This window comes from Sturnira hondurensis, unplaced genomic scaffold (genome assembly GCF_014824575.4).
Source record: "Sturnira hondurensis isolate 20B ecotype Veracruz unplaced genomic scaffold, ASM1482457v3 Scaffold0009516, whole genome shotgun sequence".
NCBI classification, from domain to species: domain Eukaryota; kingdom Metazoa; phylum Chordata; class Mammalia; order Chiroptera; family Phyllostomidae; genus Sturnira; species Sturnira hondurensis.
Genome location: NW_028082147.1, coordinates 2,349,530 through 2,370,964, shown reverse-complemented (window position 1 = coordinate 2,370,964; position 21,435 = coordinate 2,349,530). Strand labels below are relative to the sequence as shown.

The 21,435-nt window shown below is 52.1% G+C and overlaps 1 protein-coding gene across 3 annotated transcripts in view; it reads left to right on the top strand.

The window, feature by feature from the left end:
* Positions 1–9,591: 9,591 nt before the first annotated feature.
* The window catches only part of NKAIN1 (sodium/potassium transporting ATPase interacting 1), a 41,179-nt gene continuing 29,335 nt past the window's right edge, over positions 9,592–21,435 (top strand). For 2 of the 3 annotated variants that reach the window (XM_037057234.1, XM_037057236.1), the window contains exon 1: positions 9,594–9,995. In XM_037057234.1, the coding sequence (XP_036913129.1) occupies positions 9,942–9,995 (54 nt within the window). In that variant the 5' untranslated portion in view covers positions 9,594–9,941. Of the gene's footprint in view, positions 9,996–21,435 lie in introns of all 3 variants that reach the window. The other variant, XM_037057235.1, reaches the window with a different exon arrangement.

Below are 21,435 nucleotides of genomic sequence, written 5' to 3'. Positions count from 1 at the left end.
CAACCTTTAATGAACAGGGTCTGTCCATTCTCCTACCTTCCTGCCAAAAAAAAGCCAAATGAAAAAAACCCCAGCACTTTTCTGAGCAGTGTTCTCTAGACTCAGGGCTCCTGCAGTGGGCAGCCTGGGGGCAGTCTCAGCTGGTGGAAATGACATTGGCTGAGAGTCTGCATCAAATCAACTCAAAGGGAATATGAGAGTTTTGGTGTAACTGGGCCATGACATGGAGACTTGTTTATGATTCTGCTTATTTGTCTCTCCTAAATTGGCGGTGGTATTAAGCAATGCTATTTATTGCCTTCTATACCCAAGACAGGTTACTGTGTCCCTGGTCACTGGGTGACCGTACCAAGCACTCAGACCAGCACTCATGGATTCATGTGACGCTGAGGAGCGGGGTGTGTCTTCTGAAATCTCATATCTCAACACAGAGGTCTTCACACCTTCAGCCTGTTCTAATTACATTTGGTTTTATACTTTCAGCTCACAAACCTGAATGGTCCATGTATCTTGAATTGTATGAGAGAGAGGATGGTTTTAAGTGAGCACATGCCCAATATTTAACTTACTGATAAAGGAACTAACAGGACAGCTAAAGCTGTCAAACCAGTTACTTTTAATATAGTGAATAAAATTTCAATAACGACCACTGGAAACAACAGTTTATTGTGCCTGGGAGAGTTGAGGAACTTTCCCAGATTATGGGATTGTGCCCAGATCGGGACTTAAAAAGTGAGGGGGCTTTGCCAGGCAGACCAGGAACGTGGCACATTGAACTTCAGCATCGTTACAGGTGGGGAGCGGCAGGTAGTAAAGGTGCAGACTTCAGCAGGAGCCAAATCCTGGGTTTCCTGAAGTGTACTCCACAGAACACTGTCCCAGGTGCGTTAGCAACATTGGGGCATGAAGATTTCAGCTCAGATAAATGTGAAGAAGCCTGGGTTAAGTACGGTGAAACAGATTTTACTGCAAAACTGTTTGGAGCCTTTAATATACAAAGTGTAGTGGAATCTTCTAAGAGCATGGTGACTCAGATTTCAGGCCCAGGCAGTAATTATGAATATATGATTATGCCTTTAACAAGGAGAGGTTTGGCCAAAGATGTTTTGCAGGCTGCTCTTCACACCTCTCACACTGTCACAGGTTACTTCCTAGTCCCCGTGAAGGCCCACGTACCTCACAGTCCAGTACCCCCTGCTCACCCATCTTTCTTGGCATGGCATACAATAAGCTTGAGCCTTGACATTGCACTTTTAAGAGCCTAATTAATAATACCTTGAGAAGTTGGCAGTGATTGGGTAGAACAAAGACCCTGGAGATGGCAAGGGCTTCCCTCCAACCTTAGCCTCTTCACTCCTGCCAAGAGGCTGGGTAGAGGCCATTAGCAGGAAATAGCACCACTTAGAATGGGGAGGAGATAGAGGCCCTAGCCTGGGGAATAAAGATTGGAGTATAAAATATCCCCAGAGGGTGCAAATTGAATTCTCACTTTGGGAGAGATAGATTGCTCCCGAATGAGTAATGGCATCTCTGGTTTTCAGTTAATTTCCCTTTATGACTTCTGCCGTCTCTAGCACTTAATAATGTTGGCACTTAAAAGAGCCAAGTTTTTTTCCCCCCATTGGCTGGTTGAGTGTTGTGGACTGACTTGTGAGGCGGATTTGGACAGGTCAGGCAGGGCCTTTGTCAGAGCTGCCCCACAGTACAGCTGCGAGGTACTTTCTTCTCACAGGCGGACCTAGAGTCTGCTGCCTGCGGATACCTCAAGGTGTGTGCTGGGAAACGGGCGAAAGAGCGCCCGGCAACTTTGGGCTGCAGGCCACTTGAGTTAGGACAAGATCTCTCCTTCCAAGAGACTTCAGGGTTTGACAGCTGTGTCCCAGGACAGAGGGAAAAGCCAGACTTAAAATTGACAGCCCCCATTCCTGTTGGACCAACAGGAGCCAAGTCTGAGTTCTGAGCCCACCCTCTGCTCAGTTGTCTCTACCCCAGACCTAAATGGTCTTTCTCCCGAAACACTGGTGGACGCACACCCTTTCTGCAGCCAGCCCTGAGCTATCCCGGACTCTGCCCTCCTCTCGGGCTTTGACTTCTTTTCCTCACACCTCTGAAACCCCCTAGACTCTTAGAGTCTTCTTTAACTTTTGTCCTCTAGACCAGTAGTTCTTAAAACTGGGCAATTTTGCCACCCAAGGGCCAGTGGCAGCTTCTGGAGAGACACTTGATTACCACAACTGGCGAGATGCCGTGCACCTCGAGCGGGTTGAGGCCACGGGTGCTCAAAGAATTAGGTGCTCCAGAGTGCCGTCAGTGGGGCTGTTGAGACACCCTGCTCTAGAACGGTGGTTCTCAAGGTGTGGTCTCTGGAACAGCAGCAGCAGCAGCATCACCAAGACCTTGATAGAAATGCAAATTTTAAACCCCACCCGAGACCCACTGAATCAGAAACTTTGGGAGAAGGAGCTATTCAACCATCTGGTTGCACAAGTCCTCCAGGTGATTTTGATACAAGTTTGAGGACCGCTGCCCTCTGGGCTCAGAAAGTTTCCCTCCTTCCTGGAAGAGCCACAAGCGCCTCCTGTGGGCTCATGAATAACTATCCTTACCTATTTCGCTGTTTGTTTTGGATCAGTGCTATGGGCGTGGTCTCACTGGATTGTCATCACATATTGGGTGCACAGGTCCAAAGTGACACTCGAGATCCAGCGACTGGAAATGGCAATGCTGGGTGCACACCCAGCTCGACCTCCTACCCCGTCACCAGGATGCAGGCCTTCGCAGCTGTCAGCCCTAGAATGCACATGGACTCACCTTGGGAGCCTTTAAAAATCCAGATGCTTGGCTCATACCCCAGACCGATTAAATCAGAATCCCTAGGGTGAAAAAATCAGTATTTTTTAAAGCTTCCTTAAGTAATTGCAATGTGTAATCAAGGTGGAGGACACTGGTTTAGCCATGGCTATGACTATAGGCAAGAGGGCAGTAGAAAGCTAAGTTGACTTCCCCTGCCACCCCTTGGCTCTCAAGGAAACCGCAGCTCTATCACATGTTCTGTATGAGCCAAGAACACTTTTCCCAAAGGCCATGGCTGAGCTAAATCTTGGGAGCTCAGAGCAGAGGCCGATTCACTGATCATCTGCCTGGTGGGGCTCTGGGTTTTGTGTGGAAAAAAGACGGCTGACCTTGCCTGAAAGCCCCATCTGTAGCACCCAAAGGTGCCGGGACGGGGAAAGACGTGTCGTCTAGTCCGACCTCCTCCTACAGAAGGGGAGACAGAGTAGATACAGTTTTGCCAAGGTCGCGTGGATGTAAGTTAGTGGTTTTGCTTATTCAGGGAGCATTTATTCGACATCCCTCTACAGCAGGCCCTGTACTGGGCTCCGAGATTACAGACTGAGTCCTCGCCTCTTTGGGGCCTCGCAGAGCAGAGTGGTGGGGAGAACAAAACCGAGGCATCCTCACACTTCTCTGTCTAGTGTCCTTCACTGGCAGAGGAGAACTGGAGCAGAGGAAAGGGGCTCCTGAAATTAGTAACTTTGAAATTCCACCATGAATGTGTAAAATGCATGATCCTCCTGCCCTACAACTTTTTTTGGAAATTTTTCAATCATAATTATGTATACACATACAGCCACTGCCATACAATGGGTCGACTTTACAATGGTACGAAAGCAATACGTATTCAGCAGAAGTCACACTGCAGATCTCAAATTTCGATCTCTTCCTGCACCAGCAGTATGTGGTAAGATACCCTCTCAAGATGCTGGGCCAGGGCAGTGGCCACCGCTCCCAGACCAGCCACGCAACCGCGAGGGTAGACACCTGAGGCTCCAAGGGGCGGCAGTAAATACACTTTGGGCTCAGCGACATTTTCAACTTGCGGCAGGTTAAAGCCCAATGTCCATTGCACCTGGACTCGGTAATCTGTCTCTCGCGCACACACATACCAGTCAGGGTGCATCATTTTCAGTGACATTGAAAGTAAGGTGGCGACAGAATTCTTTACCCGCAAATATTCCTACATACTCCAGCAGGTCTCTCCTCAGCACATGCTCTTTTAAAACCACAAGACTGTCCCCACACCTAAGACGATTCCGTAACACCCCCCTAATGACCCTGTTAGAACTTCCTCAGTATCAAAATGTCCATTTTTCAACCTGGAATCCGCCCAGTTTCATGTATTTGGTATTGGGTCTCTCTGGTGTCTCTTAATCTAAAACAGGCCCCCTACCTCTTTTCCCAGTGAAATCAACTATTTAGATATGTGTGTTTTGTGTGCTGCTTCATAAGAAATAGCTGTGCTTGTTTTACGGTAATAAGTGCTTTAAATCACCGAGTGCCAAACAGAAGTGACGCTCCAGAAGGATGTACCACGTCTCCCGGCGCTTTGTGTCTTCTCACGTACCCGTCTTCGTGACATGCAGATAAGCAATTCAAACAGCACCCAGCACCAGCTCACTGTCAGAGGTATGCCCGCGGACGAGGAAGAGGTACCGGAGGAGTGATTAGAGAAAACTTGACTACAGAAATGACACTTCAAGTGAATCCTCAAGGAGGACTGGAAATTGGGAAGAAGGGAGGGAGGTGGGAGCGGGGGGAATACAGACTTGGAAAAACAGGGATGAGAAACGAGGATGAGCAGAGATCAAATTGGGCGCCTTCACACACGACACCGTGCAGTGGTAACAGCGTCCTAGGGAACGCCGTGAGTGGGAACCTCGAAGAACATGGCAGCCTGATGGCCAAGGGTCTGCACGGCCGGGCTGGTGGCTTGGCGTTTTGTCCTATGGAAAGGGAGCCAGCAGACCTTTCCGGGTTGTGGTCAGAGGGCCACACCCGGGGTCGCCTTGGTTCCGAATGCCCACGGAGAAGATCATTGTGGGGAACAGTTGTAGGAGCAAGGGAAATAGATGCGAGGGCTATCTTTAAACATCAAAAGGTTATCCAGCAAAAAAGACAACATTCATTCTGGGAGGCCTTGAAATGTGGAACCAAGACAAAAGTGTTAGAAGGCAGAGTTACACTCACAGAGAGCGCGGCTGAATCAAGTGTCCACAGGATGGCACAGCATTCCTCCTCTCTGAAGGAACAGAGGAGAAGCTGAGTGACCATTTGGCGGAACGCCTGTGTGGTATTGACGTCAGGGTTAGAGCTGCTTGTAGGGATCTCTGAGGAGCATGTTTTTAAAATACCCATAATCAGCCCTGGCTGGTGTAGCTCAGTGGATTGAGCACGGGAATGCGAACCAGAGGTTCGAGGTTTGATTCCCATTCGGGCACATACCTGGGTTGCAGGCCAGTTCCCTGCAGGGGACATACAAGAGGCAACAATACATTGATATTTCTCTCCCTCTCTCTTTCTCTTCACCTCTAAAGATAAATAAATTAAATTTAAAAAAAAAACCGTAATCAGGCCCTGCCTCCAGAGGTTTTGCCTGAGTTGAGCTGGTGTGGGGCCCTGATTCAGGTGCAGGTCTGCACCCTGACACTTGGGAACCGCTCTGTTAGAGGACTCCTGTGGTCTTTTCCTTAGACTCTAAGATGGAGATTTTAGGATTAAATGAATTGGTTGGCTGTGAGAGGACACCTGGGTGAGGATTTGGGGAAAATAAGAAGTACGGAGCCAGCAGGGGGTTGAGAACCCTATGAGGGCACCTGGGACCTGCTAGTGCAGGCCTGAGCCCCCTTCCTGTCCCTGGTGGGCCCTTGGACCAGCCCAGTGCAGCGCAGTAAGGGCCCAATGAGATATGGGAGCAATTGGAGGGGACCACTTGCCACCTCTCAATGTCCCCAGCTGAGCTGGCCTGAGGGCAGAATTTAACGGAAAGCCCGTGCGGCCTCCGAGAACTGGTGCAAAGGGAGATGGGTCTTGGCTGTCAGAAGACTCTGTGCTAGGGCATCTGGACCCCCCAGGGCCCAGAGGATGAGAGGAAACTTTCCATGAGTGTTACTGCCGCCAGAGCTGGTTAGGCCCTGGCTGCTATGTGGCTCAGTGGACTGAGTGGCAGCCTGCAAACCAAAAGGCTGCCAGTTCGATTCCCAGTCAGGGCACATGCCTGGGCTTCAGACCAGGTCCCCAGTTGGGGGCGGTGTGTGAGAGGCAACCGGATCAATATATCTCTTGAACATCCATGTTTCTCTCTCTCTCTCTATCTCCCTCCCTTCCCCTCTCTCTAAAAATAAATAAATAAAATCTTAAAAGAGAAAGAAAGAAAGAAAAACACTCCAGAAACTGTCATTAGTGAGCACACTCAGTCCTCTAACTTTATTAAAAGAAGGAGAAATAGGTTGAACATTTTGACTCTCTTACGAGCAAACTTTCTCAAAAGCCTTGAGTGTTTTAGCTCCCAGAGGGACAAAGGTTCAAACACTGACCCACCGTGGTTTAGGTCAGGGAAGGGACTTCTGCACAGCCCACAAACCTTATCGCTTCGGCAGCTCCCACTGTGCCTTTCTAGGGCTGACCATGATTCTGCCTCCTCACTTGGGTGGCGTGGGCATGTTCTGAATCATCTCTGTCCTGTGTTACTAAAACCCCCCGCTTCATTTTCCCTACAACCTTTCCCTGGGTGAGGGATGAGTCATCCTTTATGGGGACTCACAAGCACCTACCCCCGCCCCACCGACGTCATCCCCAGCTCCTAAACCCCTCCAGCTTCTTGCCAAGACAATTCCATCAGTTCCTATAATTAGATCACCCTCCCACTTTGAACTCCAGACTTCCAGGGGTAAGAGGATCCAAGATACACTGGGGCCTGAGGCTGGGAAGATCATTCATTCACCACATGTTTGCTGACTCCGGACAGGATCCCAGCCCTGTAGGATGTAGAGGTAATTTACAACACAGTCACTGTCCTCATAGAGCTCACAGTCTATCGGGGGAAATAAAACCTATGATAAAGATATCACAAACCACTCAGGAGCCCAAAGAGAGGGCGCTTCCCCCAGATCACAGTGATAAGGAAGCCTCAGGGAGGAAGTGACAGTTGCATTGAGATTTGAAATTTCAATAGGACCTCTTGTCTGAAGAATTCCTATTTCAGAAAGACTTGTTATAGGTGGGAATGACGCAGAACCAGAGGCTAGTTCTGCTGAGGTCAGACAGGCTGTCCCTGGGCCCACGGGACAGACTGAAGAGTGAGTCCGCCGGGCCTTCGAACAGGTGTCACAGGCACAGGATACAGGCACACGATACAGCCGCAAACCTGGGGAGGGCTAGTCACAGCCCAGCGGAATCCACTGCAATGATAAGGATTAAATGAGACAATGTATGTGAAGCACCTAGCTTAGAGAGAGCGCTCAGTAAATGGTAGCTGTTGTTGTTGCTATCGAATTGCATCGATAGCATCACAGAGGCAATTGGCAGAAGCTCCTTCTGGGAAAGGCCGCATAGAGTGTCTGGTGGAGGGCTGTTATGTCCCAGCTGATCCTCTGTGAGCTGGTGGTTATTCTTTTGTGGAAATGGACTCTTTGGAGAATCTGATGAAAGCTGTGAACCCTCTCCCCAGAAAGAGGCACATCTGCTCTCAGGAAGCTTCGCATATTGTTTTAGGGACTTCACAGAGTCCTGGGAGCCTGCTAGTCATGGAACCTGGTTGGATACAGATGTTTCTTGCCCAAGCATGGCAGAGAAAAGTTCCCACTATTATCTCACCTTGCTATTCCAAGTGAAAGCCTCAGCACATGTCATTGCAATTCTGCGAGTACCCCGTACGCTTTAAAACACCAGGTGGGCCCTGGCTCGTGTAGCTCAGTGGATTGAGCACAGGCCTGCAAACCAAAGGGTCACTGGTTCAATTCCCAATCAGGGCACATGCCTGGGTTGTGGGCTAGGCCCCCAGTAGGGGGCATATGAGAGGCAACCACACATTGATGTTTCTCTCTTCCTCTCTTTCTCCCTCCTTTCCCTATGTCTAAAAATAAATAAATAAAATCTTTTTTAAAAAAAAGCACACCAGGTGGCACGCAAAGGGATGGGTGGAGGAGGGAGGCCAGTGGAGAGACCATTTTAATAGTCCAGGGAGAAGACGGGGCTGGCTTTAGTTTTGCAGGGCCCTCCCTGTGCTTGGTGTGATGCACTGTCCTGTCACCATTCTGAATTTTGTGACAAGGAGCCTTGCATTTTTATTTTGCGCTGGACCCCACAAATCATGCAGCCAGTTCTAGGAAGTAGATCATAATGCATTTGAGCGCTTACTACGTAAGCAGCTTACGAGTGGCCGTGCTGGACCTGGAAGCCAGGCTGTTTGGGTCCAAACCATGGTCTTGATATTATACTGCCTCTGAGACAAGAGGGCCAGTGAGAGTGGAGAGGGACGTTCTGGTTCCGTTTCTCCTGCCAGAACACTCCTCTCCACTCTGCTGCCTCTCTTGTTCAACTTCTGCTCTTACCTTCTCAACTATCAATGGCATCTCCTCGGGGAGGTCTTTCCTGGTCTCCAAACCTGAATTACGTGTCTTCAGTCTCTCCTTTACTCCTTCCTACCCTTCAAGGCACCCATCAGAATTTGTCATTACGTGTGTTTTCTTGTTTTCTTTGTCTGTTTTCTTGTTTTAAGGACACTTCCTCACTAGACTTTTCTTTCAGTGAATGTAGAGATTGGTGGGTCCCCTTCTCCCCAGTGGAGAGCCTGGCACATAGTAGGTATTTCATAAGTACTAGCTATAAGGTACAGTTCACAGGTCAGATGGGAGAGAGAAGCCGGGAGGGAGGATGAGGGATTCCCACCTGAGTGATACTCGTCACCAAGAGACTGTGAGAAGTCAGGGGCAGGGATGGTGATTAGGTAGATGGAGTTGAGGTGTGTTTGAGCATTGAGTGCTTCCCCAGGGCGTCTTGGAGAGAGCCATCTCCGCTAGCAAGCCCTTGCCGACTCCCTTCTCCACTGCAGTGTGGGTTAGGGGCTGGCCACAACCCCCACCCCCACCCCCCGGCAGACCTGCCCCTAGACGCCTAACTGGGAAGCTCCGCCCGTGGGTTCTGGAACAGCAGGGCTCACCTCTGGATCCCAGAACTCCCAGGGATTTGCATGTAGTCCGGGCTCAATACACGCTCGTAGAAGAAAAGAGGGAAGGAAGCGAATGTCACCAGGAGGGAAGCTGGGGTGCGCAGCAGCGGGCCTGGGAACTGGAGTGGAAGTAGAGAGCGGGCCAGGGTTTGAACACGAAGTCCCGAGAGACAGGGTGGGCAGAGCGGTGCTGGAGCAAGCACACTCAGGAGGCCAGGCACGGGGCTGAGTGTTCACATGAATGCATTTCGTCTTCGTGGCAACACTGAAGCAGACATAATTATTCCTGCCTTAAGAACACTGAAGCCCAGAGAGGTGACGCGATTGCCCAAGGTCACACAGAGTGAGCAAGCAGTGAAGTTCGGGTTTGACCGAAGGCTATCAGCCTCCAAGCCTTTACTCTTCCCACTTCACTCCCGGCCGCATCCCCCCAACTCTCCACTTCCCTACCCCTTCCTACCTCCCTGCCACTCCCGAGGCCGCCCCGCCCCGCCTCTCCCCTCCCTCCCTCCCTCCCTTCCTCTCGGCGGCGGCAGCGGCGGAGCCACGTGGTGGGGCCGGGAAGCCGCGGCCGCGGAGCGCCCGGGCGGCTGCCCCAGCTGGGCAGTGCTGCTCTGCGCCGCGCTGTGCTCAGTGCCTTCGCTCCCCGCTCCGCGCTCCCCCCCGGCCGCCCCGGGGCAGGAGGCGCGCCTGGCTGCCAGCCGGTCAGACAAAGAAGGCGCGGCTGGGCAGAGCCAGCGCGCGGGTGGAAGGACCATGGACTCAGAGCGCAGGCGGCCCGCCTCAGCCCTGAGGACCCGGCGCTCCCGGGCCCGGCCCTAGGCGCCCGGCCCCGCAGCCTGGGGCGCCCAGAGGGAAGAACGCGAAGCCCGCGCGGTGCGGAGGACGAGCTAGAGGGGCGCCGCGGCGGACGGCCTGCACGGCCCCTGGAGCCATGGGCAAGTGCAGCGGGCGCTGCACACTAGTCGCCTTCTGCTGCCTGCAGCTGGTGAGCGCCGCGCTCTCGGGCGGCCGGAGCAGGGTGGGGCGCGGTGGGGCGGGGTCCCAGGGCGTGCGGGTTGGGTGCTGTGTCCCTGTGAGTGTGTCTGGTGGGAGTGCCGGGGTGGGGTGGGGGGCTCTGGAGTCAAGGAATGGACGGGTGGAGCCTGCTCCTGCTGGCCGTGCAGTCTCTTTGTGTTCGCTTCTCGCCCGGCGCTCCCGAGTCCCGGAGTGCGCCCTGTGCGCCAGTCCGGGGGCTCGCCTCGCGCCTGGGGCTCCACGCGCCTGGCCCACATTGTACCAGGGGCCTTCCGTTGGGAGGTGCGCCGTGGGACTGTGGCTGGTTGGGGCGGGGTGTGTGCTCGAGGCTGGTTTATGGATCCATTGAGGTCCCTGCCGTTTGTTTTCCTCTAGATCACTCGTTTGCATGGGTCTCCCTTCCTCTGGGTTTCTGCCTCTTGGTCTCCGCCCCTGTGAGTGTTTCTCACAAAAGTCTCTGCACCAGTGTGTGTGTCTCTACGGGTTTCTCTTTGGTATGTCTCTAGATCTCTGACCATTTCTGGTCCACGTTCATCAGTGTGTGTTGGGATCTTGTCGGGATACTAGACTCCAAGAACCGTTCACTCCTTTGTGCTGTTTCTGCCTCCCTTCACCCTCCTGATTGGGCAGGCCAGGGGAATGGAGAGCCACCTCCCTGGAGAGGGTCACAAGGAGCTGCCAGGTACTGAGCCAGGCTGTCAAACCTGGTGCTGAACCATCCTCCCCGCTCTGGTTGTGGCCACTGTGGCCAGGGGTGTTCCATCCATCAGTCTTCAGTTCCCCCAGGGCACCCTGGGCGAGGAGAGGCAGCGCCTGGGCTGGTGCTGATGACGGTGGGGATACTGGGGTGCTCTGGGGAGGACGGGCGCATCTGAGGACACTGTGCCTAACCCCAGCCTAGGGAACTCGGGCTCTTGTCTCAGGGAAGCCAGGCGAGTGAATTCAGAAGCTGAAGGGGACCAACTGCCCTTCAACTCAGTCTCTGGCAGGTGGATTTGGGAAGGTGGCTAAGGAGAGGCCAGCGTCACCTGCCTTCCCTACAGCAGCGGCTCAACAATGAGGTTTTTGAAGCTGTGTGCTCCTCTAGGTAGAGATGCATGGGGACCTCCTTGGGCAGAACTCTCGAGTCTGAGTGTGAATTGCGCCTGCCTCCATGATCTGAGTCTCCACTTTTCCCTGCACCATTGCCCCTCCTCCACCATAGGTGCATAGAGTAATACAGAGGGAAGCTTTGAGCCTGGGTGTGCAGACCTCCCCATTCATCTTGCCTCTCACCTCTCGGGGACACCAGCCCCAAACTCGCCCTCCACAGACCTGCCCTCTTGGGCAGCGGTAGAAACAGCCCAGCCTAGATCATGGTAGCCCCTGCTCCCAGCTGTGGGACGCAGGCCAGTGACTCCCCCTCCCCGGGCTGCCTGGGTCCGCCTCTCTGTAAATGGCTCATCCTTGAGGGTTACAGAGAAGATTAATTAAGATCCTGTAGAATGGAAACTCCAGAAGGGCAGAAGTGATCTGTTTTGTTCCTTACTAAATCCCCAGCAGCTGGAACAGTGCCTGGCACTCCATTAATATTTGTAAAATAAATGAATGAATCAGTTATTTTGGCAACTCCTGGCTCACAGCAGAAACACCCTTCTTTATGTACTTTGAGGAACATAAAATGCCAAGAAGTGCTGAAACAGAGGATCCTTTTCTCTGTGTTCATTTTTAAATTTTCAACTAGGACTTTTTTTTGTTAGAAAAGTAATATACACATGTTGTAAAAGTGAATAAATCAATAAATAACCAAATGGAGCAGAAGATAAAGGTATGTTTCCCTCTATGCCCAGTTCCATGCCCCAAAGGTAAGCACCCTTAGCTTGTCCTGTGCTCATGCTGCTACTGATCATAACAAGAGTTAGCTTTGGGGAGCACCTACTAGGTGCTGGGCACCCTTGTAAGCACTTTTCCGTGAAAATCTTCATGGTGACCCTATAAAGTGACTTGCCCAAAGTTCTATGGTTAGGAGCCAGGCTTTGCAGCCGGGCAGCTGACCAGCACCCCCTGTTGCCTTCTTGATTATAAAATAAGTAGCTCTGGCCCTGAGTAAGTCAGGGGTCCCATGGGGCGGGCCTGCTACTCTGGGCAGAGAGATGAAGGTGGCGGGTAGAGGCAATCTCCCTGCCTCCATAGCTCTCACCAGCTAAGTAAAACCCTCCCTTCCATATCGAGCCTTCACTAGCACAAGGGGTTCTGGAGTTAGATGTGACCTGGCTGGGACTCCGAATCTCCTACGTCTTGGCTGGGTGGCTTTGGACAGCTTTCAAGGGTTACATGAGATGCCTTGGGGAGGGGCTCGGAAGAGGGACTTGAAAATTGACCTCTTGGCTCTGTAGCTATGTGTGGGCTGATTGCAGAGTGAGTCCTTTCCATTGTCAGCCCCAGGAGCCTCTGCTACCTGGCAGCTTCCGTAATGTGCTCCCGGATGCTGGAATTCACCAGCCTGACATCATCCCTGAGAGAAGGGAGCCTATTTTGTCCTCCAATGGAAAGGGACTGAGAAGGAAGAGGCTGTTGATTTCTTGGCTGACAACTTTATAAAAGGAACTGTGTCCTCCTTTTTCAAATGGGGTTTGATCATTGCAGTAAAACCGGCTAGTTCTTAACATTCTTCTGCTGTTGGGGTAGACTTGTTCTGGGGGAGGGAGTAGGGTGAGAAGCGGGGCAGGGGGGGTGCTGTCCCATTCAGATGAACTAGTATTGGGACAAAGTTCCGGAGTCTGACAAGTCCCTGACTGTCACTTTCTAGCCCTGTGATCCTGGGCAAGTTGCTTACCCTCACTGAGCCACAGTTTTGTATCTGAGCCACAGTTTTGTATCTGTTAGAGAGATGATGTTCCCAGTTCTTAGGGTTGTGAGGATTAAATGCTTCTCATGAATTTAGCAGTGTGCCAGGCACAGAATGAGAATCTGTGAGAATCCGTGAACAGTAGCATCTTTTTTTTTAAGATTTTATTTATCTTTAGAGGGAAAGGGAAGGAGAGAGGGAGAGAAATATCAATGTATGATTGCCTCTCGTGTGTCCGTCCCCTGCTGGGAACTGGCCAACAACCCAGGCATGTGCCCTGACTGATGTGCCCTGACTGGGAATCGAACCGCAATCCTCTGGTTCACAGGCCCGCGCTCAATCCACTGAGCTACACCAGCCAGGGCAACAGTAGCATCTTAGTTGGGTTATACCATGGAACACTTTCCTGGAGTTGCGGCCCACACACCCAGGGGCCCCTCACACTCTTCCTTCCTGGTGCACAGCGAGTACTGGGCCCTGAGCTGAGAGCAGGAGGCCTGGAGTTCAAGCCTGGTTCTGCCACTGACCTCCTGTGAACTTGGGCAGTTCTTTTCCCCACTGCAAGCCTCGGTTTTCCCATTCGTAAATGGGAAGAACCATTAATCTGTGTCACCGGGGTCCTGCCACCTGGGACTCTGGGATGAGATTTGGGCTGGCCTGGAGGTTCCATTCTGTAGACTGTCTTGGGTCCCTCACTGTCCTGGCTTCTACTTGATGTATCAGCTTGACATTATTAATGCTACTCACGCCCTAATTTTTACGTGTCTCCCTTTGCCTTCTCCTGTCCAGACCCCGCCCTTCTTTCCTAGTCCACCTCCTTCCTGAAACTTCGCAGGCTGCTCTATTCTTCCCGTAAGAGGATGCACCGAGGAGATTTACCCAAGGGAGTCATCATCAATTTCTTCATCATTGCCATTATTACTCCTATTTCTGGAGTCCTGTGCTAAGCACTTTATATGCATTACCTCATTTAACCAAATGAGCTTACATATATAAAGTGCTTGGCAGAGTGCCTGGGACATGTTCAACACTCACTCGGCGGGAGCTGTTTTACTGCTTTTATCCTTCTTATTGTTACTCCACACAACGGGAGAGATGTTCTTTTCCTCTTTTTCAGAGGAGGAAATTGAGGCTCAGAGGGGCGATGAGCTTTGCCCAGGACCTCCAAGCTCGTCAGTGACAGAACCAGAACCGGGAGGTGGGCACCCTTCTGTCAGAACAGAGCCACCCTCTCCGCCCTGTGCCGCTCTCTGGCTGTCATTTAAGCGGTGTGTGACCCCAGATGAGTCTGTTTGTTGCTGCAAGCCTCCGTTTCCTCATCTGAAAATGGAAATGATACATTTTCAATAGGATCATGCACGTGCCTGGCACCAGGAGCCAGTGAGTGCTCAGCGATACATCACTGCCATGGTTGTTCTTGTCCCAGCTCTCTGTGACCTTGGACATGTGCCTTCACTCCTCTGGACCCCAGTGTCTTGCTCTGTCACCGAGAGTCATCCCTACCTCTCAGCTGTAAAAAGGGCCTAGCCAGGTGCCATATACACAGTAAATACTCAGAAAAACGTCAGTTTTCATTCTCTTCCCTTCTGCAATGCTCTTTGCTGTCTGGAAGGTGGTGGGTGAGGGGGAAAATATGTAGCTTCCTGCTGAGCTGCGAGTAATGGTGTGAAACGTGGTCAACCTGATTGATGTCGTTATTAGCCACAGTGATGGCGAAGACCGGAGGGAGACAGCTCCTGTGGGGGCCGTGCTCTGAAGCAGCTGCGCCTGCAAGCTCATGGCTTTCTGGGGAGCGGCTGGCTCTGCTGTGGGTGCTTCAGGCTTCAGAGTCAGGAGCATGAAACTGTCCAGGCCACTGACCGCTGTAGGCAGGTGGGGGCTGGGGTGGTCAACTCCCTTTTGCAGATGAACAGACTGAGGCCAAACAGCTCTCAGAACCCTTGGGGTGTCGGCAGAGCAGGGAGGAGTGGAGAAGGGACCCCCTGGGGGATAGGGCAATGGCCCTGGTTCTCCTTTGTGGGGGATGGGTGGGTGATTTTGAGATAAGCTCCCCATAAAAGTCAGCTGCTGTAAAAATTGGCACAGGGGTTAGGAGCAATACCTCTCGGCTCAGACCGCCATTGCTGCCTTGCTTTGTGACTTCCAGAAAGTCTCTTACCCTCTCTGAGCCTCTGCCTCTCTCCTGTAAAGTCATCAGAACAGCAGCGGTTTGGGGGGTTCCATGAAATAGTGCCCAAAGAGCACAGTGCCTGGCCGAGGGGATATACTGCTGGTGGCTAGTTCTTACTTGCCTTGAGGTTTGGACAAGTCACTTCTGTCCCCATCTCTGCATGGATTAGGGATTTAGCGATCAGTCATTCCCATAAGCTCTTCAAGTGTTAATTTCTTTCCTTTTTAATATGTTATTTATTTATTTATTTTTAGAGAGAGAGGAAGGGAGGGAGAAAGAGAGGGAGAGAAACACTGATCAGTTGCCTCTTGCACACCCCCAACCAGGGACCAGGCCTGCAACCTAGGCATGTGCCCTGGCGGGGAATCGAACCAGTGACTTTTCAGTTTGCCGAATGATGCCCAACCCACTGAACCACAACAGTCAGGGCAAGTCTTAGCTTCTTTATATGAAAAATGTATGATTCAGTGGGAAATAATAATAACAAAAACAATAGTAACAGTAAACAACTTTTTTTGTTTGGTGTCTGCTAGGAGCCAGGCACTGCGCTAGGCACTTTGCATACCTGTCCCTTGTTACTGTCCGGCTTATTCCTGGCGACATATCTAGTAAGGACAGAATGAGGATTCAAACCCAGATCTAGGGCTCTTAGCTTCGACCTGGCGTGGCCCATTGCTCCCCCTGCAAAGTTGTGCGGGTGCTGGATGTGGGAGCCAATGGAGAAATCTAAGTCCTTCCCCGGCCACTAGGGGTTGTTACTAGATGCCAGATATTCTGAGTTGCTTGTTCAAATGCTCCACCTCCCCCACACCATACCCACTTCCACTCATCCCAAGGCCTGTGTTGGGTTTAAGGAAACTATGATGCAGGTTCAGAAAAAGGTACCCAGGCCCCTGGCTGCTGTGGCTCAGTGGACTGAGCGCCAGCCTGAGAATCAAAGGGTCACCAGTTTGATTCCCAGTCAGGGCACATGCCTGGGTTGCAGGCCCAGGTCCACAGTAAGGATGTGTGAGAGGCAACCACACATTGATACTTCTCTCCCTCTCTTTCTTCCTCCCTTCCCCTCTGTCTAAATAAATAAACTCTTTTTTTAAAGATTTTATTTATCTTTAGAGGGGAAGGAAAGGAGAGAGGGAGAGAAATATCAATGTATGGTTGCCTGTCATGGGTCCGCTGCCGGGAACCGGGAACCGAGAACTGGCCTGCAGCCCAGGCATGTGCCCTGACTGGGAATCGAACCGCAATCCTGTGGTTCAGAGGCCCGCGCTCAATCCACTGAGCTACACCAGCCAGGGCTAAATAAATAAACTCTTAAAAAAAAAAAAAAGAAAGAAAGAGAAAAGGCCACCCAGGGAAGAAATTAACCTGTATTGAAGATTTCTCAGCCTTCATGCTTATGGTTTTTATACCCATTCACTGATGGGCCTACTGAAGCTCAGAAGAATGAAGTAACTTGTTATGAAGGAAACAAGATACAGTCTAGGCCTCAGATGAGTGACCAAGGGGTAAGGATTTGAGCAGTTGTACAATCTGAACCAAGCTGCAATCATTGAAGTCTCTTCTTTTCTCTAGTCTCTTCTTTCCTCACCCCTCACGGAGGGGCTAGTGCAGGGAGAGCAGGCTGAGACCAGAGATGTGTTTGTTTGTTTGTTTGTTTCAATGCTAGTTCCGGGCCACAGTGAGTGGAGCTGCCTTTTGTCCTGGGAATCCCAGGTCCCACTGCTGTTGGCCTCTCTCTTCGATCTGGAAAGGCAGAGGGTCGGTGATTCGGAGACTGATGGAGAGTCTCAGGCAGCAAGCAAGTATTCCTGAGACATGCGCTTCTGCCAGCAAACATCGAGGTTTCAGAAGGTGTGCTCTGTAGTTTCGGGTTTTAAGGGGTTGCCATGGCCTCCTGACCCCTGCCTCTCAAAGAAAGCAGCTGGTGAATCCTGGGGCAGGGAGGTTGACCAGGAAGAACTTGGGCTTTGGCATCGGGCTGGGGGTTGAGTTCCATCTCTGCCTCTTTGTAGCCAGGTGACCTTAGGCGAGAGACACTTAACCTCTCTGAGCTTCCACCTGAGTTTCTCTAAATCAGGGTAATAATCATCTGCCTTGAAGAGCTGTAGGAGGCTCCTCCGAGGTGAGCTATGCTGAGTGTGGCCTGGCCGATACCACTTGCAGGTTCCATCCCTGATCAGGTTGCATATAAGAATCGACTAATGAATGCATAAATAAGTGGAACAACAAGTCAATATTTCTCTCTCCTTAAAAAAATATGTATGCTGAGTAGGAGCTCACAAAAGGTTTTATACTCTTGAATGTCCCGGAAATGAGAAAGCAGGTTCTATGAATCTGAATACTGTCGGGGTAGGAAATGGGACATGGTGGCCTGGTGGCCTTGGCTGTGACTGCCCCTTGGTTTTCTCTTCCATAACATGGGGACTATAGTGAGAGTGACCTGAGATGATGCAGGGAAGGCTCAGGCACAGAGCCTAGCGCTGACTCAGAGGGAATCGGAGAGACAGGCTTGACCCCTGTGTCCCCCTCTGTAAAGGGAGACGGCTGGCCTCTGACTCTGCATCATCGGTGAGATCTGCCTTCCCCGTGGAGCCCAGAGCTGCCGCCACACTGGCCCACGCTGCTGCGGGCGGCAGCGGCTGGTCGGGAGCACCAGGCTCTGGGGAGAGGAGGAGAATCTGCCTTGGTCCAGGCTTTGCTTCTGGGTGTCAGGTTGTCAGGGACTCAGGTGACATCCTTCCTCTTTCTCTTTGAGTGTTCACACTGTCCCCACCCCAAATGCCCACATGGTATGTTTGGTAGTAAAATAAAGTCTCAGGCCACAGAGGTTTGGAACAGGAGGTGTTGACCTCCTGTCACTGTCCCCTCGTCACCACAGGGGAGCTTCCCGAACTCCAGGAAAGCTACGTACTTTTGGGTCAGAGAGTAAGAATTGCCACCAGCTCTCCCTACATTGCATTCAGCAAATGTTGGTGAAGAACCCACAGAGTTCGGGGCCCAATCCCAGGTGCTGATTCACCTTAGGGTGCAGGATATGCTGCAAGTCAAAAATCCCACGGTTCTCGTACCCACCTGCTGTGCAGCTCTGAGCTGGCTCTGCCTCTCTCTGAGCCTCCTATTCTCTGGTCTGTGGTGCCAGGGGATGGAGGAGACAGTGTTACGGCAGCTTTCACACTGTCTACAGAGGCTCTGCCGTGGAGGGCTGACGATCAGGTGGTGAGTCCCCTGTCCCCGGCAGTGGTGAAGAACTTGTATATGGGTCGGATGACCACTCGGACACCTAAGGAATCTCATGGGTTCCTTCGAGCCCCCAGATGTGATTCTGAGTCCTGAGAGGACAGTGACAGTATGGCAAAATGGTATTTAGTATGAATGATTAAAATTGTGAGCATTTTTGTGCTGTAACCATGTGCCTTCACCTTATCAGGCTCCTACTGCCACCCCCACCCCCAAATCACAAAACCCAGCCCAGGAAGTTGGGGAAATGGGAATCTATAGGCACTTTTCCCGATGCCTGATCCGGCTACCTTTTGACCTAGAAGGGAAGGCAGCCCTGGGGATTTCAGGATAGGGATAGTTCCTAAGGCTCTTTTTTTTGGTGGGGGGTGGGGATTCTGCAGCCCCAGCCTGAACCAAAGATGTGGGTTTTCAATTACACAATTAAATGCACAATTAGACATAATTACCAGTGCTCAGAGCCTGAGACTGCTTATAATAGGCGTGTAATCTACTGCAGCCTCTGTTTATACTACTCAGTGCGCTCCCTAATGATGCCAGGATGCCTTCACACTGCACTGTTGCCATGGAGATGAGCCCGCCACCACCGTGCTGGGCTGACAGACGGTGTTCCGGTCCAGTCTCTGGGTTGTTTCTGAGGCCTCTGCAGCCAGCCAGGTGGGCCAGGAAGGTGGGTCAGTCCTCCCTTCCTTCTGACACCCCCTAGTGGTTTGAGCCAGCCTCCGAGCCACCAGGGAGGACAGGAGAGGGGAGCATCAGCCTCCCCCCACCTCCTGGAGTCCTCAAGCCTTGAGTAGGATGGCCCAGGTGCTCTGACAGATCTTGTGGTCATCATGCCAGCTGAGGTCCGGACAGGGGCCATGCATACGGCTGGTTGCCACATAGGCCTGGGCCTGCCATGAACCGGCTCTGGGACCTTGGACAAGTCCTCACACCTCTTTGGGGCTCTGTTTCCCTGTGTGTGAGATGAACTGCAGGGTCTCTGCACGTGGTGCCGCCTAGGAGAGGAGATCCATGGAGTGCGTGCCGCACACCGCCTGCCGCTGCAACGGCCTCGCCCGTAGTGGCTCACCCACCCTCCCCACGCCCTGCTTTTGTAGGGGCAGAGCCTGATGCTGCTGGCAGTCTGACCCGAGGCCGTCACTCCTACCGGCTAACACAGGGCCTCACACATATCATCTCGTATCCGCCTTGCAGTTGCCCCAGAGGTGGACCGTTGTTATGCCCGTTTCCTGGGTGAGGGCTCTGAGGCTCAGAGAACTAAAGTCATTTGCTGAAAGTCACACAGCAGTGCAGTGGCAGAACAGGTTCTGCCTAATGCCAGAGCCAAGATTCCTAACTTTGGCTTCTTAATGGAAGTCAGGAAGGGGTAAACAGATTTCCTTCCATAAGCGCATACCAAGGATAACCATGATCCAACCTGGCCCGGCTACAGCTGCTGAGGAAGCAGAGAATCCTGAGGTCCCTCCAGCACTTGGCTTTGACCTTGAAAAAACTGGCCTCATTCTAACTGCCCTGGGTGAACCTTCGTAACATGTAGTCTGTCATTCTCATTTAACAGATGAAGCACCTGAGGCTCAAGAAGCTCAACTGCATTGCCCAGGGCCTCACAACTGGCTACTGGCTGAGCAGGCATCCCCACCCAGAGCCTCTGCTCTCTCCTACCAGGTGTCTGCCAGCATGGAGTTGTGGGTGTCCCCCCTGCCACTCCCCTGGAGCCCCCAGCTGCTTGGCTGGTTCTTAGAGAAATGAGGTATCTGGGTGAAAGGGTGATCAGAGGGTGAGGGGGACAGTGCCCACCCAGCCCTGCCCAGGGTTCTGTCTAGCTGGATGATTCCCCGATGACACCCCGAGGTCTCGGTTTTCTGAGGGGGGCTGTGAGTCACTACCGTTGCCCCTGCTCTGTGCAGCTGGGAAAACTAGGAAATGCCCAAGGCCACAGTGCAAGCCAGTGGCAGAGTTGGGATTGGGACCCAGAGCCAATTTAGGGCACTCATTAGCTTCATTTTACACCCCCGCCCATCCTTTGGAGAGAGGGGTGTGGGGACTCAGGTGTGCATGTTTGTCTTTCTGTGTATGTATTCGAAACTGCACACAGCTCCGTGCCTAAGCGCTTGTGGGGCAGACACCAGCACGTTGAGATTTGTGGATCAATAAACATCCCTTCCCACTTCCTCCCTCTTCATTTATTCATGAACTCTGAACTCCTTGGCTCCAGAGAAACTGCCTGGAAGAAAGCAATTAGAGCATAATTAGAATCACTTCTATTATCAACTCTCGGCAGGAGGGGAAGGGGGGCTGCTGGAGCGTGGGGGTGGCCCCCGGAGTTCCCTCCAGCCCCAACTCCAGCAGCTGCTCATTTAGCTTCTGCTCACTCCCTGGTGCTCAGCCTCCCTAAAGTCCTGGGCATCAGTCCACCTTCAGCAGGAAATGAGGACCTCATCCCCAAGAGGTATCCAAGCACTTGATAAGGCTAGGGAGGAGGGCTTTCTGCTTGCATACTACATTAGAGTAGATGATTTCTAAGTCCCTTCCATGCTGAGCTTGGGTGCTTCCTGCCAGGGTCTGGGCTGGGCAGTGCAGGAAAACTAAGAAGCTCACGGCTCCTGCTTTCTCAAAAACATCCCTGTGTGGGATTGCAGTGAGTGACGCCTGTGATGGCAATAGGAAATGTAAATGATCAGGAGGAAGCAATTTACCGGACAGGACTCCATTCATGGCCAGGTGATTAGTGTAATAACAACAGTACCAGCAGTCTGTTTATGGAGTGTTTCTGACCCCATAGCCACTGCTCTTCCCCACCACAGGTCCCACCAGCAGAGAGGTCACCCAGGACCCCTTTTGGTCTCTTCTCCCTGAGAAAGAGGAAGATAAAGGATGCAGGGAGGTGTCAGGCACTGTGTTTCTCACTTCAGATGAATTTCCTCGATCAGGCAAGGCCCCTGGGTGGCAGATACTAGTATTTTCCCCAATGCACAGGTGAGGAATCCGGCTCCGGGGGTGGCAGAGCCTGCCCGAGGTTGTGTGGTGTTGGTACGGGACTCAAACCCGGGCCTCTTGGACTCGAGGAGCCTCATGCTTTGTGCTCTTCCAGGTTTGAGAGGGCACTTTGCTCTCTTTTGAGTTTCCGTTTGGGCCTGAGTTGTTCTGTGCTTCCTTGTTGGGCTGTTGAATGTG